The sequence below is a fragment of the Lotus japonicus genome, chromosome 4 (genome assembly GCF_012489685.1).
Source record: "Lotus japonicus ecotype B-129 chromosome 4, LjGifu_v1.2".
NCBI classification, from domain to species: Eukaryota; Viridiplantae; Streptophyta; class Magnoliopsida; order Fabales; family Fabaceae; genus Lotus; species Lotus japonicus.
In genome coordinates this window covers 46,272,814-46,290,194 of record NC_080044.1, presented here as the reverse complement: position 1 = coordinate 46,290,194, position 17,381 = coordinate 46,272,814, and the positions used below count along the sequence as shown (strand labels likewise).

General features: G+C 38.5%; 3 protein-coding genes across 7 annotated transcripts; 1 reads left to right on the top strand and 2 right to left on the bottom strand.

Annotated features, from left to right (window-relative positions):
* Positions 1-2,856: 2,856 nt before the first annotated feature.
* Positions 2,857-3,693, bottom strand: LOC130712824 (uncharacterized). The gene is made up of 3 exons (XM_057562640.1): positions 3,557-3,693; positions 3,313-3,496; positions 2,857-3,231 (listed from the first exon to the last, which is right to left on the bottom strand). The coding sequence occupies exons 1-3, from the start codon at positions 3,691-3,693 to the stop codon at positions 2,857-2,859; spliced, it is 696 nt and encodes a 231-aa protein (XP_057418623.1).
* A 3,785-nt stretch (positions 3,694-7,478) lies between these two features.
* LOC130710522 (deSI-like protein At4g17486) lies at positions 7,479-13,187 on the bottom strand. 4 transcript variants are annotated; one of them, XM_057559823.1, is made up of 5 exons: positions 13,053-13,187; positions 12,508-12,751; positions 8,577-8,864; positions 8,176-8,262; positions 7,479-7,829 (listed from the first exon to the last, which is right to left on the bottom strand). In XM_057559823.1, exons 2-5 carry the CDS (start codon positions 12,659-12,661, stop codon positions 7,684-7,686), a joined length of 675 nt encoding a protein of 224 aa, XP_057415806.1. In that variant the 5' UTR covers positions 12,662-12,751; positions 13,053-13,187; the 3' UTR covers positions 7,479-7,683. The 4 variants fall into 4 exon arrangements, with proteins under 4 accessions (XP_057415806.1, XP_057415805.1, XP_057415804.1 ...); XM_057559822.1 differs by having other exon boundaries at positions 12,991-13,127; XM_057559821.1 differs by having other exon boundaries at positions 12,945-13,083.
* A 100-nt stretch (positions 13,188-13,287) lies between these two features.
* LOC130710521 (protein FAR1-RELATED SEQUENCE 5-like) lies at positions 13,288-17,334 on the top strand. Of its 2 annotated transcripts, none has more exons than XM_057559820.1 (5): positions 13,288-13,613; positions 13,857-14,031; positions 14,160-15,337; positions 15,428-16,580; positions 16,690-17,334. In XM_057559820.1, the coding sequence occupies exons 2-5, from the start codon at positions 13,876-13,878 to the stop codon at positions 16,879-16,881; spliced, it is 2,679 nt and encodes an 892-aa protein (XP_057415803.1). In that variant the 5' UTR covers positions 13,288-13,613; positions 13,857-13,875; the 3' UTR covers positions 16,882-17,334. The 2 variants fall into 2 exon arrangements, with proteins under 2 accessions (XP_057415803.1, XP_057415802.1); XM_057559819.1 differs by having other exon boundaries at positions 13,871-14,031; positions 16,690-17,333.
* The last annotated feature ends 47 nt before the right edge of the window (positions 17,335-17,381 follow it).

Below are 17,381 nucleotides of genomic sequence, written 5' to 3'. Positions count from 1 at the left end.
GTGAATAAATTCAGAAGAACAAGAAGAAGATGAACGTGTCACGGAAGAATCTCAGCGCCGAATCTAGAGGCTTCCACCGCCTAAATTGTTTGCGTCTTTGTATTATGTTGTAGTTGCATAGTATGTCCTTTTTTAGTGTTATATTTTATAACCAAAAACAGATGATAAACTAATTTTTCTTCAAGCGGTTGATTAAATTCAGAAGAAGGGGAAAATTAATGTGTCACAGGAAGGATCTCGATGGCGCATCTGGAGGCTCCCATCCTCTAGTTTGTTTGCGTCTTTGTATCATGTTGCAGTAGCTTAGTCTGTCATTCTTTAGTATTACGTTTATAACCAAAAAATATGATTAACTAATTTTTCTTCAATATGTTCATTAAATTTGAAAGAAGAAGATGAATGCATGATGAAAATGATCTTTGCGCCCCATTTGAAGGCTACCACCCTCTAATTTGTTTGCACCTTAGTCAGTGTAAAAAAAATAAAAGATGAATGTGTCAGTTATTCACCTAATTATGAATTTCCAAACTAGGAAAATTTCAACCAGGTTTTATTTATTTACTCTTTAATTTTAATTATTTCTAAGTTCAAAATGTAATGAGGTATGCATTGACTACATTGTATTTCCCATACATTTCTTATTTATAGTTTTTCAAGGTATCTCCAGCCGGATGCCATGAGATGAATATTCTCGAGACTCGGAGGTTAGTAGGTCATAGTAAGTGACTAAGTCTCTTCCAACAAGTCATACTCCTTACGTACCGCCCAGGGATCTAATAGTTAAGGAGTTCAACTATCTACAAGTTATCTTAATAGTTTTTCAAGGTATCGCCAGCCGACAACCATTAGATTAATCTGAGATAATCAGAAGTAGCACAAGAAAAAGGGATTTGAACTCTGTCATCCAAAAAATCGGATTTCCAAACGATCGAAGGCATTGTTGCTTTAGTTGGTGTCGTTTGGCACAGCAGATAGTGAGAGTAGAGGAGAAATAATTGAACACCATTGTTTTTATCCTGGATCACCCCTAGAACGACCAGGCTACATCCAGTCCTTGGTTATACCAAGATTTAACTATACCAGTATCAATGACTTCTCTTTACAAGTATTATTTCACTATACCTGTAATAGGCATTGTTGAGTATACTTTCACCGCTGCCTCTCTAGACAAACCAAGTATTCTTTTGTCACTGCCTCTTCAGGCATTGTCAGGTATTCTTTTTCCGCTGCCTCTTCAGGCATTAACAAGTATTCTTAGGACTTCTCCTTACAAGTATTAGTAGAACTTTGAAATTCTTGCAACCGTAGGAAAGATGTTTAACCAGATGTCTAAGACATCTTGTACAACATTACACAAAACACAGCAAACACTTAAGCAAGTTGAATGACAAAAAAACAAAAAGTCACACAAGAGATTGTTAACCTAGTTCAGTGCAATATCACCTACGTCTGGAGGGTTTTCACTCGAGAAAGATAATCCACTATTATAGAGAAATTAAACCCAAAAGGTCTCACCAGAACTGCCCCAATTCAACTACCTTTTCTACCTATCTCTACCCGTGGTTTATTACTTAGTCATCCCCCTAAGTATGAGAGCCCCTCTCACTTTCTCATTCTCAATCACTGCCATAGTGATTGAACTCTAACAAGAGTACAAAACAGATATCAAGATCACACAGAAAACACACCTCTTAGCTTACAACAATGTAATATAGCGGCTAAGAGAACACTCAGTATGAACTCAATGAAACCCTAATACAAAACACACGATCAACACCTATGAACTAGGTCTTGGGTCTTCATAAATAGTAGTCTTCTAGGCCTTGTCTTCGTTGGGCTTGAAAGAGCACAGAGTCCACACACACGCGATCAAGAAGTTGTTTCCGAAACAAAAAACATAACAAGTCTTCAAGGCGTGAATAAAGGTGCAGATTCCAACTTCCGCAAATAACCCCAAATCAAACCCTTGTGAACCGGGTTTGACTACACTTAATATCTCCTTTGACAGCGCACAGAAGCTTCCAACAATAACCTAAGTTGATTACAATGTAATCAACACAAAGCTTCACAAAAACTGCCAAGTAACAGAACATCACTCAGGCACAAATGTCAAAGCACGATGTTGTAACATTTTGTCCAACATCTTGGCACACACAAACATTAGCTAAAATGCAGACAACCATAACAAAGGAAAAACAATCTCACCCTTTGTCTAATTTTAGCTAATACAAACCACTACCAGAAACCTCTTCAGAAACAAACACTTGCAACTTAATTCACAAGATAGAGCACACTGAAGATAACAAGGTAGCTTACACAACTTCTAGCAGCATAGCCATTATCAGGAGCTATAAGTGCAGTATCACAACTAGAATCAGAGTTCAGCATAGCAGAAAACCACAACACACACACCACTTCCCTTCACAATAGACAGAATAAGCACATCATAAACCCTACTGCTATTTTACTGCACAAACATAAACTACTGCTACTTTACTGCACAAACAACAACTACACTACTCCTCCTTATTAGCACAATTTGGCAAAGGCTCAATGAAGATCAATGAAGAACTAGCATACTAATTCATAGCATCCATAGTAGTGGATCAAAGTGCACAGAAATCAAATCCAGACTTATTACAGACCAGGAGCGTAGAAGTCATAGAGTCAGCAGACTTCACCAAATACATCCAAAAAGAAAACAAATTAAAGAGATGTACTAGTAGTGGCAGAACTGGTAGAACTAGTTACATCCTCATTTTCTTCTCCATCGGACTCTTCTTCTTCTTTTTCAGACTCACCATCATCTTCTCCAGCAGTCTCATATTGAGCTTCCTCTTCTGCAACATCAACATTTTAATCCTCAGCATTCTCAGTTTCCTCTTCAACCACTTCTTCCTCTGCAATAGCAGAAACCTCAGTCAGTGCTTTGATCAATTGATCAACATTAAGTTTCCTCAAATTGCAGGACTGGATAGTCTCTTGTAGAGTCTTGGAAATTTCCTGCAATTCAGCCACAACGTCTTCCTTGCTTGATCCAGGTGCCTTAGTACCACTGGCACTGGTAGATCCTCTAGCAGCAGACAACACAATGTCTGGAACATGTGGTCCAGCAAACAGACGATAATCAGCCCTCAGAATGGTGGGATGTTGTTGCAAAATAAGTCCATAGAGAAGACAATGAAACAGAATATGAAACTTCACAGCAAAAGAACCAACATACTTGAGAGTCTGCTCATAGACAAGATTACCAAAATCAAAATCTCCTCATGTGCCAATCGGGTAAAGCATTCTGGTAAGGGGTGGAGTCACTCCAGAGAGATGTTGAGTAGCCATCCAGTTTGCAGTGCCTATTTTGTAGAGCACAACATACTTAGCAGTCAGCTTTCCAGAGGGTAACGACCCTTTCTTGGGCCACTTCTTGACCAAATTCCCAATAAGGGTGTTAGCAACCCTAACCAAGTCAGGCTTCTCCTCAGTCACAGCATCAGGGCTTCTGCCCAAATAAGTATTGATCACTTCAGGAGAGAAATCAATTCATTTTCCTCTCACAAACACCTTCCTATACTCAGCATTATCCTCATTATCACAATCAGAGGGAATGTTCACAATGAATTCCCTTACCAGTTCAATATAGCACTTACCAAGTCCAGTCACAGTCTTCATCAATCCAACTTGTTCAATAACAGCCATGATCTAAGTGTAGCTCAAGACTTCTCCACTCAATTCTCTTTCAACAGCAACCCTCATTTGAAAAACAAATTTCCATCTCTGAGCAAACTCAATAGAGTGGAAAGACACATTGTCCATGGGTGCATCTGGAACATTTAAAGGAATTCTCTTCCCCTCGACTCTCTTCTTTGAAGTGGTAGAAATGTCTGAGACATCTTGCTCGACATCTGGTTCAGAGTCAGTGTCAGAAACATGTTTCCTCTTCCTTCTAGTAGAGGCAACAACCTTCTCGTCTTTCTTTTCCTTCTTTTTCTTCTTCTCAGGAACTGGGACCTGAGATGCTTTTGGAGTCTTGGGGGTCTGAGCATCAGAACCCTTTTTCTTCTTATCTGCAGCATTCTTGCATGCAGGAGCAGTGGCCTTCTTGCTTGCTGAAGCAGTGATCTTCTTGATCAGTTCTTCATCATTAGATTCCTCTTCTTCAGAGGCAATCAACACTGGTTCCTTACCCTTTTTGGACAAGGGTTCAAGAGATTTCTCAGAGTGGATCTTAAAAAAGGGAGTCTTCTCACTTGAAGAATCATGGCTTGCAACATCAGAATCATTGCCCTTCTCAGCATCAGACTCATGAGAGTTCTCTTCAGATTTGGATTCAAAACCACGATCTTCATGTGATTCAACATTTGGTGCAACATCCTGTGCAGTGGCAGCATCAGCAAAAGTCTCCAACACATCATTGATGGCTTGAGTTGCTTCATCATTGGGAACATCGTTTTCTTGATCAACATGAACCTGTGGATCGGAAACAGAATCATCAGAGATGCTCTGAACACTAGAAGCTTTTCCAGCTCCTTTCTTGACAACATGCTTGATTCTCAGACTTCTCGTTCTCTTGGATGGTCCAGAAGATTATGGAGAAGCAATTTTAGCAGAGGAGCGTGTAACCCTAGAGGATGTTGAGGATAAAGTCTTCAATCCAAGAAATTTGACTCCATGAGAATTCTTAACAGGCTTGGGACCGGCAACGTCCTTCTTTCCTGAATCTTGAGTCATGATTGTGAAGAACTTGAGACAAACACGAAAGTAACTGTTAGAGGTTAGAGAGCAAGATGAGCGAAAATAACTGAAATTTGTGGAATCAAGAAAGTGCAATTATGTGACTCCCTCATCAAAGGCGGTTAAATAGAGAGAAAAGTAGTCGTTGCCCTTGACATGTGTCAATAACTGCTATAAGTCAGTTATTACACAAATCCCTAATTTTTCTCTCACTTTTTCAAACTTTGCCACATCCAAGGCTTTAGTAAAAATATCTGCTAACTACAGATCAGTTTCCACATGCTCAAGAGTGATGACTTTTTCTTCAACCAAATCTCTGATAAAATGATGACTAATATCAATATGCTTGGTACGGCTGTATTAAATGAGATTCTCTGAAATGTTGATGGCGCCCAAGTTGTCACAGTACAATGTCATAACATCTTGTAAGACATTGTATTCTTTCAACATCTGCTTCATCCAAAGCAATTGAGTGCAACCACTTCCGGCAGCTATATACTCAGCCTCAGTAGTAGATAAAGAAACACAGTTTTGTTTCTTCCTGGACCAAGAGATAAGGTTATTCCCCAAAAAGAAGCATCCACATGAAGTGCTCTTTCTGTCATCTGCATTTCCTGCCCAATCTGCATCACAGTATCCTACAAGACTGGAGTTTGTATGATGAGCATAAAAGATGTCATAGTCACTCGTTCCACTAACATACTTGATAATCCTCTTAACTTGTATGAGATGGATTTCCTTAGGAGCAACTTGATACCTTGCACACACTCCCAGTGCAAAGGCAATGTCAGGTCTACTAGCAGTGAGGTACAGAAGACTGCTTATCATACTCTTGTACAGACTTTGATCAACATTGATTCCATTATCATTTTTTGTCAATTTAATGTGAGTGGCTGCTAGAGTTCTCTTATGAGATGATCCTTCAAGACCAAACTTCTTGACTAATTCTTTGGCATACTTGCTCTGAGAAATAAACAGAGTCTTCCATCTGTTTCACTTGCAATCCCAGGAAGTAGTTTAATTCACCAACCAAACACATCTCAAACTCAGACTTCATATGTTGAACAAAATGTTCTACCATGTGGTCTGACATCCCTCCAAACACAATGTCATCTACATATATCTGTGCTATCATGAGATTTCCACCATCATTCTTCACAAATAGGGTCTTGTCTATTCCTCCTTTGTTGTATCCTTTGTTTGTTAAGAATTCAGTCAGTCTTTCATACCAAGCCCTTGGTGCTTGCTTTAGTCCATACAAAGCCTTTCTCAACTTATAAACATGTTCTGGAAATGTTGGATCTACAAAGCCCTTTGGTTGTTCTACATAGACCTCCTCATTCAGATAACCATTCAAGAAGGCACTTTCCACATCCATCTGATATAGTTTGAACTTCAACAGACATGCTACTCCCAACAACAATCTGATTGATTCCAAACGAGCAACTGGAGCAAATGTCTCATCAAAATCAATTCTTTCAATCTGAGTATACCCTTGAGCAACTAGTCTGGCCTTGTTTCTTATTACAGTACCATTTTCATCTGACTTGTTTATGAAAATCTACTTGGTACAAATCACATTCACATCATCTGGTCTTGGAACAAGATCCTACACTCCAGTACTCATTTGTTAGAGCTTCCTTGATGTTCTTTGGCTCAATCCTGGAGATAAAACAAACATTTGCAATGATATCTCTAGATCTAGTAATGACTCCTTCATTTAGATTCCCTATTATGTTCTCTTTAGGATGAATTTTCTGAATCCTGATTGATGGAACAACCAGTTAGAGTGCTTACATGGCATGTCAGCTTGCAGGTAAGTGCTCACATGTCGGTTTTTCTTTATTTTTTATGTTTATTTTTTATAAATACAATTTCCCCTCTCTCCCACTTTCTCTCCCCTTGCTAGCTAGCATGCTAAACTTGTTTCCACAAAACCTCTTAACATTTCCCCCATAAATTTATAAAACATATAAATTAATAAAATACAAAAATTAAATTAAACCTAGAAATCTCCTCCTCCTTTGAGATTTTATTGTTATCTACAACTGTTTTTTGGGTGAATAAACACATTTTTTTAACGAGAATAGACACATTAATCCCTCAATATTTTGGGTGCTTATGATTTTGTCTTTATAAAAAGTAGATGGCTTCATAAATCATTGAATGTGGGAAACATAAGTCACATTGATTTTTCACAGTTTGGCTCTCTAAACGATAGTGAACGATAATCCAAGTGTCACTTAAGTCACATCAACTTCACCATTAACGTTCACTAACAGAAAATGTTACTTACAAACCTTAAAAAGAGGTGGAAGAGGTGAAATGAAGGAGAAAGATAGGAAGAAAAGAAAAAGTAAGAAAAAGAAAATATGAGATGTGATAAATGATAGAAACAAAAATAGGTTTGTGCATTGTTGTTCACTAACGGTTGGAAAGCCAAAGAACCGCATGACTAATGTTTCACTCAGAGGATTCAAGCAATTTCTTTCGACAGATTGTGAGAGCCAACTTCCAAGAACTAATTTGCCTATTTTCCTGGCTTTTTTTATCAACAACTCTTGACCTCGTATGTTATGTAATTAAAGGCATAAAATATTTTGCAGTTTACACGGACCATTTACTTTTGGAGCCTACTTCAACATGTTTTAGCATTAAATGATAACAAAGGAATAGATTAGGCTAAAGAAAGATATCACCCCACACAATCATTTTTAAACAATTTTGTTTGTACATAAATTAATAGCATCTAGAAGACAACCATTCGATTTGAAACAGACAAGAAATATACAACAGGCTATCGTCTTTGTAATACAAAACATGTCTCTTGGGTATCCAATATTCCAGTTTAGAAAACTTGCTACACCCTGAGAGCTAAGATCGCAGATACATTAGAAGCAAGAAAGAATAACATTAATAAATAACAACAACAATAATTGGAGCAACAAATGAAAATCATTGGAGATCTCGCGCTAGAGTCATTGGTTTTTCACTTATAAAGGAGACTTCACGAGTTGGTGAAGTTAGCAGATGGTGATTTGAACCCTCGTCTTCACTATCAACTGATTCCGAAAGGCCATCAGATTCTGATCCCTCATCATCTGCAAGGACATATTTAGTTACCTCATAGGTTAATTAACCAAAGTTCTTTGTCTCATGGTATTTGAGAAGGAAAAGCTAAAATATCTCATTTTTCACAGAAGAAAAAGCACCAAAGTTAACTGTTTCTTTCTGGTTTTCATGACTTACATTAGAATGCAATTTTTCTTCATTTTTCCTTCTTAAGTATTAAAATGCACTTATATGTAGAAAAGATAGTAGATGCATCATAAGCCATGTGCCACCCACATTAGATTTTAATTTCTTGGACAGCTGATAAAATCAATCTGTAAGATCCAATGTCGTAAAACAAATACTTAATATAGTTATCTTTAGTTCACAGCTTACCAGAACATTCAAGATGTTCAGGAAGGTGTCTAACAGCAGCAACCTGAAGGCTTTCAGGCAGAAGACAATTGCAGAAAGAACCTGAAACTTCAAACAGAATGAGATCAGATTACAACTAGACTAGTAGATGCAATCAACGGATTCAGAAAACCAACGCCCAAATGCCTAATTATATGCGATGCAGGTCATTATCCCCATCAAACTCTGACTTAACTTATTTCCACACTGATATGGAACTTTTTTGTGCATACACAGAAACATCTAATTTAAAACATCAACTAGTGGTTGAAAATAGAACATATACAAGATCTGAATGTTAGTTTCATAAAATAGATAAAATTGACAAGGTACAGCTTATCTGTAATCAGTTTAAGCAAAGCAAAGAGAAATAGAATCCTCACCAACACGAGCCAACCGATTTACCCATGCAGGTATAGCCTTTCCAGTTAGTTGTTGGCAAACTTCATCTGTGAAATGGTTGCAATTCTTAGCAATCAGATGGTAAGTGTCTCCATGATATTTCGCAGAAAGGCGCTCAATGAAAGATCGAAATTCTGAATAAGACATATCAGTGCTGCCTAACAATATTGAACGTCTGAAGATGAAGCCAGGACAGCTTCTAGGTTGCACCTCAAAAACACCACTTGTTGGGTACTCATGTGCTCCAAAGCCATATTCCATACCATGCACTATACATGAAAACAAAAAGGCTAAAATTAATCCATGCTCCGGACAAATAATTTGTTCCCAGGATATAGTTCTACTCCCTTACAATATACTCTCTCTGTAAATTTCTCATCCGAATTGGAAACTTCATCATAAGACGTCGTAATTTGTAACTAAACAATATTCAAAGTTGTTATGTTAAACAACGAACGAGATTTCTTTCAGAAACAAATGTTAGTGTTAAGGTTGTGTAAGATTTTATGAAAGGAATTTTATTTGTGACTTGAACACAACTACATAAATGGGCACCCAAGTATGACATACTCAGTGTTATTTATAAAGTCCTCAATTTTTTATTCATTCTTTGGTTATACCTTCACTCGATACTAGTCAAGCTCAATGCGAGCACGTATGGGAATCTTTCACTCTAATAAATAAATGAAAACATCCAGCCATATCAAACTTTTGAATAAAAAACTAGTAACTCATCCAACTTAAACCGGTACTATAATCCAAGATAAATTGCTTCACTTATTAGTTGCAAGCACTGTATAGGGTGCAAAAAATATAAAATGGTCATGTTTTGGAATGACAAAATAAGATGGTCCACTAGAAAAAGACAGCAACAAGAAAAAGAAAAGGGTTCATGATACATGAATGACTAATACACAATAAATGAATCAAAATCAAATCCGTTAAGAAATAATCAGAAAAATAACAGTGTATAGAAAATACTAAGACAAATGGAAACCCTAAACTAGTTTTGTATGAGCTATTGTTATTTACAACCCCTAAAAATTAAGCCAACCATCCAGGACTTGATGATGCAAGACGCAAGCCCACAGAAATGCAAAACTCGACCATGCTCAATGATTTAAATTCCAGAATCTCAGTCCTTGATAGAAGAAATGAAATCCTTGTAATAATTTTTTATTTTTTTTGCATATTAAGATCGAAAATTAAATCCTTGGAAGTGTGGGAACCAAAGATGAGAAATTAAAGCAAAGGGGGTAATGACTCAAAGTAGCAAATGTGTGAGTTCAGGCTAGGCCTAACTCAACCCAAAAGTTAGGACAACAAATATACTTGAGTTCAGGCTAGGCCTAAATCAACCCAAAAGTTAGCTAATGTGGTTAGAATTGCCAAAACCTTTATAAGCTCTACCTTGGCCATATCTCTAGTCATTGTGAGATCTCAACACACTCGCCAGTTTAGGCATTTGGATTTTGGAGTGTGGAGATTATTTGACTAACTTCTATGTGGGATTCTAACATACCCCCCCATGCTCAGAATTGGACATATGAAGCATCGGGATTATAAAGGATTTTTTATTGCACTAGAAATCCACGAGACTAGGTTGATTTCAATGGGAAAGTCGTAGGCCAGACAGATTGCACTGAGAAATCCGTAGACCCGGGTCGATTTTTGGACATCGGTTGATGGCCCAATATTAGATCTAAGATAGGCTCTAATACCATCTTGAATTTAGACTAGGCCAAACTCAACCCCAAAAGCTTGCTCTTGAGGCGAGTCTTGCCAAAGTCTAAATGGCCATAAAAAGATATTATATATATATGAATATATGATCAGTCCTTAACTTTCTCAAAACACCTTAGCAGTGTCTTTATATATCTAAAAGACTGTTGTATCCAGCTATAGTATGCAATGATGTTATTTCTTCATGAGGTGTCCCCCACCTTAAATCACAGCCTTATCTAGAAGCATAGAGCATCCTTGAGGGGCCATAAGCTAAACCTCAGTCTCAACACTCAAGAGAGAGAAGAAGCCATGAAGTAGAGAAACCACAACTCTTTAATGACAAAACTTAAAGCTCTTTTGGCTAGACAATAAGTTTCATTAGAAGGCAGAAAAATGTAACCATGTGTGTGCGGGTGCGTCAAGCCTTTAGCATGAAACAAACATATACCCATAATGGTCACATTAATGCTCAATGAAATGCTTGCATTCCATTGTCAAAATAACTGCCAAGTCACCCTTTGAATCATAAAATCAGCATTGAACTGCATCAGGAACATAATTAATCATAATAACTAGCACATCAGAGGGTACTATAAGGATTCTTTTCACGAACATCAATAGAATAGAAGAAGGCAAAAAGGTAAGAAGATAGAAGAGAGCAAAAACAGAGCTCAGAGGGAGAGAATATGAAGCCAAAGGAAAAATAAATAAATACGTCGTTGAAGAAAAGGAGCAAAACAACTGCTCCCTTGTATAGGTAATCCAAATATATACAAGATTATTTAGGAATAAAAATCAAACCTTAGGTACATTAGAATAATACTAAACCATATTAAATGCCTAAATAATTAAACCAGAGCTTGAAAATAATAGAAAAATATATCTTAAATTACCACATAACCATATGTAAATAATTAAGCAAATTACAAAATGAGTATCTTCAAGATAACTAGAAATTCCTTAGTTATAAGTAAGTATCAGCAGATCTTACCAGGTTTACCACCATAATTTACTGCACTTCCATATTTGATAGTGAGATTCAATTAGGGTGGTCAATAGCGCGCTCTAGCGGGCATTATAGTGTCGAAGCAATGTGCAGTGACCCCTGGCTGCTCCTGGTTGCCACATAGCATTGCAGTTTAATGTAGAGGCCATCACTGCATCTAAAGCAGGGGAAATATCGGCCATCACGGCACTATTTTGCCGCTAATCAGTGAAACTGACAAAAACCCAAAATGCCCTCAAAATTTTAATTCTAGGGCACTTTGGGGGGAATATTTCAGTTCAGGGCTTTTGTTTAGGGAACATACTGAAAAGGGTCTGGTTTGAAGAGGATGAGAAGGAAGAGAACTACAATTGTGATACTAATGAAAGAGATAAAGATGAAGACTTGGATTTACAAGAGGATGATTGATAATTCCTATATAGGAAACTTATTTTGAATTTTCATGTTTTTTAGATAGTTTAGTTTAAGCCTTAAACACTTAAACTGCTTGGTTGCAATGACTTTTATTGGTATTTACTATGTTTCGTTTAGGACAACTACAACTTTTAATTATGAATGTTATGACTTTCGACTTTTGAGTATTTTTCTTTTATCATTTTTAGCATTTATAGATGTATATAGTTTAAATTATATAAACGCTACAACAGATTCAGCATAGCGGCCATTCCGCTTTGCACTACCGCTTAACCACTATTGCTTTTTGGGACGGCTGCTACGCACTGCTATCCGGGATTGAGGGCTTCAATCATGTTTGTTATAAAGGGTTATCATGGAAATGAAGTTCCAACCAAAGACAGAAATATATTAAAAGCGGAGACCTTATCCCGATCATTTTGAGCATTACTTCCTAGGTTCACCATCATGCACATGCAGTATTCTCTAAAGGCATATCATAAATAAAAACCCTCCGGTAAAAATATTCAACAAAACCTCAATAGATGAGTGGAATGATGACCTACTGCCTGGTAATCTATTCTCATGCCTCTCTTCAACTTCATATAAATTACAAAACTTAGTCTTTCAATTTCCTTTTTTCCTCTTCTTTTCAATGATCAAATATTTCACCATAAGGTCATTTGCAATTTCTATGACAAGTACAAAATTTAATTCTCTTGTAATCACAACAAGCAACAGAATTAAAACTAGACAGCAAATGAGGTACAAGGATCACGCAGACACACCTTCTATACCCGAATGAAAGATTCCAACCCCGAATACGTAAAGATAATTGTTGGCAGGCGTAAGATCATACACATTGAGATACACCATAGAACTATTCTTTTTATTGCTATCCTCTACATTTTCCGATCCCGAGCTTGAGGGCAACGACGGCATCGTGTATGATTTGCTCCCTCTCTTCTCCCCAATTCTCCAATTGCATTCCCAGCCTCACCACCCCATCTTCTTCTCGCCGCAAAGAGAAGCCTACAAAATCATCCAAAAAATAAAAATCAATTTTTTTCCGCAAAAATAAAATACCCATTTACAAACACACATGATACATCAAAAGGGATGGGAAAAAATTCAAACTTTTCATCTGGGGTTGGTTTAAAAAAATCAAAAAACAAAAAAGAAGCTTAATTGAAACCATGCTGCGTTTATCAAAAATGGGGTTTACTGAGAAAAAATGCAGGTGAGGTTCAAAGTTTGTGTGATGAAATGACCCTTAAAATCTCTGGTGGAAAGAGTTGAATCAAGTGAATCGAATAGAAATTGGGGGGTTTACAATGAATATAAAAGGTGGATCGTATGAGGGTTGAAGAAGCAACAGGAATAGAGAAAGGGATAGGAAGAAACTTAGAGCTCTGGATTTGGCACCCCAGGGCTTAGAAATGGCACCCCAGATTTTTTAAAAAATGCCAGAACTACCCTTTCGGACACCGGGTATCCGTAACACTTCGGAATCCAAAGTTTCGAATAATACCTTGTTGAATCTGACACTTAAACGACAGACATAATTCGGAAACGTACAATCCGAAGTACTTCGGATTCGTACAATCCGAAGTACTTCGGATTCGTTGAATCCGAAAACCTGTCGCACACTGCCACCTTTTGAGCACCATTACTCCTCCACCACCAACTCCATCACCATTACTCATCCACCACCAACCCCATCACCACCCCCCCATTACAATCAGATTCAAAAAACTCCACCACCACCACTCTTCCTCTTCTTCCTCCACGTTTGTTTTCCTCCCCCTCACCACCATCTCCTTCCAAGTTCCACTTGCTCCACCCTCAACCACCATCTCCTTCCAAGTTCCACCTTGCTACCAAGTTCCTTCTGGTAAGTTTCATTTCTCTCCCCCTTCATATCCTGCTTTACTTATCATTGTAGTTACATTTCATTGTTGTTTGTTGGAAGTTCGTTTTGCACCACCATTGTTTGCTTGTATTCTGATGCTGTCGAGCTTGATACGGATTGTCTGTATCCGAACGAATTCGGATTGTCTTTATCCGAACGAGTTCGGATTGTCTGTATCCGAACGAGTTCGGAATCCCAATGTCCGAAGTAGTTAACCAGTTGCAGTTTGTTACATGCAGGCTGAATGACTGAACCGTACCTATATGAAGAAGATTTACTGGTTGATGCCGCATGCGATGCCGCATGCGGTTCTGGGAATGTTGAGCCTCCTAGCAATATCATTCCGTGGGTGCCCCCTCGTATAAGCGTGGACGCCACACATTTATTTACAACTGACCAGGTATTCATTGAATAATTTTTGTTGGAACATACTACTATGTATTTGGAAAATGATGTGATGATCATTGAATAATTAGTGATGGTTGGTAGGATGTTTTATTTCTAAAGCAATATGTTATCATTGAACAGATATTTGATACTCGTGATGAGCTTGAACAATGGGCTAAGAATGTTGGAAAGGCGAATGGTTATGTGCTGGTGATTGCAAGGTCTGACTATGCTATAAGTGGAGGAAAGGTATTTGTTACTATTAAGTGTGCAAAGCATGGTATTTACAGGCCATACAAGGACCCGAATACATTCAAGTACAAAAAGACCGCATCACAAAAGACTGATTGTAAGTTTAATCTCAAAGGACGACCTACGAAGGGTGATAGAATGTGGTGGCTGAAAGTGATGGATGGTAAACACAACCATGAACCAGCTAAATCACTAGTTGGACACCCCTACGTTGGTCGACTAACAGAGGAAGAGAAGGGGCTTGTGGGCACCATGACTAGTACTTGGACTCCACCGAGACAAATACTAGCGGCATTGAAGGAAAACAATCCAAGTAACTTGACTACAATCACTCAAGTTTACAGTTGCAACAAAAGGTTTAAAAAAGAGGAGAGGGGACCATTGACAGAAATGCAACATTTGATGAAGAAGTTGGTAGAAGCCAAGTATGTTCACTTTGAAAGGCAACAAGCTGATTCAAGTGAGATTAGGGATCTCTTTTGGGCTCATCCTGATGCGGTCAGACTCTTCAACACATTCCCTCATGTGGTCATCATGGATTGCACGTACAAGACAAACAGATATCAGATCCCCTTGCTTGAAATGGTTGGTCTCACTTCTACGGGGTTGACTTTCTCCATAGCATTTTGCTACATAGTTAGGGAGCACACAATTGACTATGTTTGGGCCTTGGAGTGCATGAAGTCTCTTATTGCCGATGATGCCAGATTACCTCAAGTGATTGTGACTGACAGAGATTTGGCTTTACTGAGTGCTGTTAAGCAATGTCTTCCCAATTGTACCAATTTATTATGCCGGTTCCACATAAACAAGAATGTGGAGGCAAAGTGCAAAGTGTTGATTGGCACGGATGATTTTGCCCTTTCAGTGATGGAGAACTGGAAATGCCTGATTTATGCTGAAACAGTGGAACAATTTGATGAGGAATGGAAGGAAATGTGTGTCATGTGTAAGGACTTCCCAGATTTCATATCCTACATTTCTACTACATGGTTAAAGCACAAGGAGAAATTTGTGAGTGCGTGGACCAATTCTGTGTTGCATTTTGGAACTACAACGAGTAACAGGTACAATGCACACTTTATTGGTTGTGATCTTTCATTTCATAGTCTTGCTTTATTAGCAGAAATTGATAGAGTATGATCTTTTGTATGCAGGGCTGAAAGTGCACACTCAACCTTGAAGAGGATGCTGAAAGACGGCAGAGGTGACTTGTGCGCCTCGTGGGATGCAGTGGATAGGTTGACCACTGTACGACACAATGAAATCAAGGCATCATTTGAGCGCAGTATCAACCTTGTAGAACATCGTTTCAAGTCGCCCATGTATACAAATATCAGGGGATTTGTGTCCAGAAAGGCCATGCAACTCATGGAAGATGAACAGAACAGAGTGATGCGTGATGGTTGTGGATGCGCATTCCAAGTTACCCATGGGCTTCCTTGTGCGTGTGCACTTCATAGTTATGATAGAATTCCGTATGAGGCAATCCATACTTTCTGGAAGATACTTGGTTGGGACCATGTACCCATTGGGAGTCAAGCCTCAAACCAAGGAGACCTCAAGTCAGAGATTGATGGCTTGACCGCTTATTTCAACACTTTGGATGTTGCGGGCCAAAGTATGCTAAGGAGGAAGGTAAAAGAGCTATATTGTCCTTCTAGTAGTTCACTGTGTCCTCCTCAAGTGAAGATAAAGCCCAAGCGCTCGTCCAAGGCTATGGAGAGTAAACCACCTAGTCAACAAAAACCATCCTTACAACGTGATCCTTGTTATTGGGAACATGTTAACAATAGCCTCAAGCCAACACCTAACAAAGTCTCTTGTCCTCGAAGCAAGAAGTCTAAGAAGAGCAAGCAGTCCTCCACCAGCATATACTTGGATGATTTGCCATCTTTCTTCCATCAATATATAGAAAAAGTCATAGATGTTATTGCAGATGGTAATTGTGGTTATAGATCAGTTGCTGCATTGTTCAGACCCGACATAGGTCAAGACGGTTGGGCTTTGATTAGGGAAGAGTTGCTTGTAGAACTCTCAAAGAATACCGCTTACTATAGCAACATATTTGGTTATGAGAGGGTTCAGTCTCTACAAAATCGTCTCATCCTTCCGATTGGTACAATTGCAACGGAAGACAAGTGGATGTCTCTACCGGAGATGGGGTACCTCATTGCTACGAGGTTGCAAGTTGTCTTCATCTCCATTTCACTAAAAGGTTGTTACACTTATCTGCCATTGAGAGGAGGCGCCCCACCGGAAGTACATCCCGTTATAGCAGTTGGTCACGTCACCAACCACTTTGTTCAGGTATAACTTTTATGAAGTACCTTACACTCGCTTGTCACGTTAAATTAGTATACTTTGTACTCAGCCACTTTGTTCTTATCTAACTTTATTGCTATACTCTCAAATGTAGCTAAAGCTTAAGCCGGGACATCCTATGCCAACAATAGCTCCCCAATGGCCGTTTTTGGCCAAAGAACCCACCGACCAATGGATCTTCCCGTATGCGGCGCGTTTGGCTACATTTACGGCAGAATTGAATGCTTGGATTGATCCTACGGGTGGTCCTCAAGAGAATGTCTTTATAGACCTTGGAGAAGATTGAGACTAGGATTGATGTTTGTAGCAATGACATATGTACAACTAATTAGAAGTTCAAAGTATTATGATGTAGTATTAAACTATTTCTCATGTGCATTTTATCTGTTTCTGCCCTGCAATGTAGCTGGTTATGAGAACTTGTGATTCTGCCTGCATTGTTTCTGGTACTGTCATTTTAACTGGTTAAGCAAATTTCGGAACTTTGGTTTCCGAAGTACTTCGGAACTACGGAGTCCGAAATCTTTCGGACGACTCCTTTCCATTTCCGTGTCATATACTTAAATTTGGCACCCCCAAGTTTAAACAATCTTCGACATTTAGGTTTCCGAGACAGTTCGGATTTATAGGATCCGAACAACTTCGGAATCTGGGGATCCGAACGTTAATTTTTTTTCTCATTTTAATTTTAAGTCTCTCCATCACTATCCACAACCAACCACAACCAACCTCATTACTCTCATCCAACCACAGCCAACCTAATTACTATCAACCACCAACAACAAC

Coding starts and splice junctions, on each gene's coding strand:
- LOC130710522 (XM_057559823.1), bottom strand. CDS start 12,661: ATGCCGTCGTTGCCCTCAAGCTCGGGATCGGAAAATGTAGAGGATAGC. Junction 8,865..12,507: donor CTTTCATTCGGGTATAGAAG/GTGTGTCTGCGT, acceptor TTTCATGTATAG/TGCATGGTATGGAATATGGC. Junction 7,830..8,175: donor TGAACATCTTGAATGTTCTG/GTAAGCTGTGAA, acceptor ATGTCCTTGCAG/ATGATGAGGGATCAGAATCT.
- LOC130710521 (XM_057559820.1), top strand. CDS start 13,876: ATGACTGAACCGTACCTATATGAAGAAGATTTACTGGTTGATGCCGCA. Junction 14,032..14,159: donor ATTTATTTACAACTGACCAG/GTATTCATTGAA, acceptor ATCATTGAACAG/ATATTTGATACTCGTGATGA. Junction 15,338..15,427: donor GGAACTACAACGAGTAACAG/GTACAATGCACA, acceptor TTTTGTATGCAG/GGCTGAAAGTGCACACTCAA.
- LOC130712824 (XM_057562640.1), bottom strand. CDS start 3,693: ATGGCTGTTATTGAACAAGTTGGATTGATGAAGACTGTGACTGGACTT. Junction 3,497..3,556: donor AATGCTGAGTATAGGAAGGT/GTTTGTGAGAGG, acceptor TTATTTGGGCAG/AAGCCCTGATGCTGTGACTG. Junction 3,232..3,312: donor CTACTCAACATCTCTCTGGA/GTGACTCCACCC, acceptor GTCTATGAGCAG/ACTCTCAAGTATGTTGGTTC.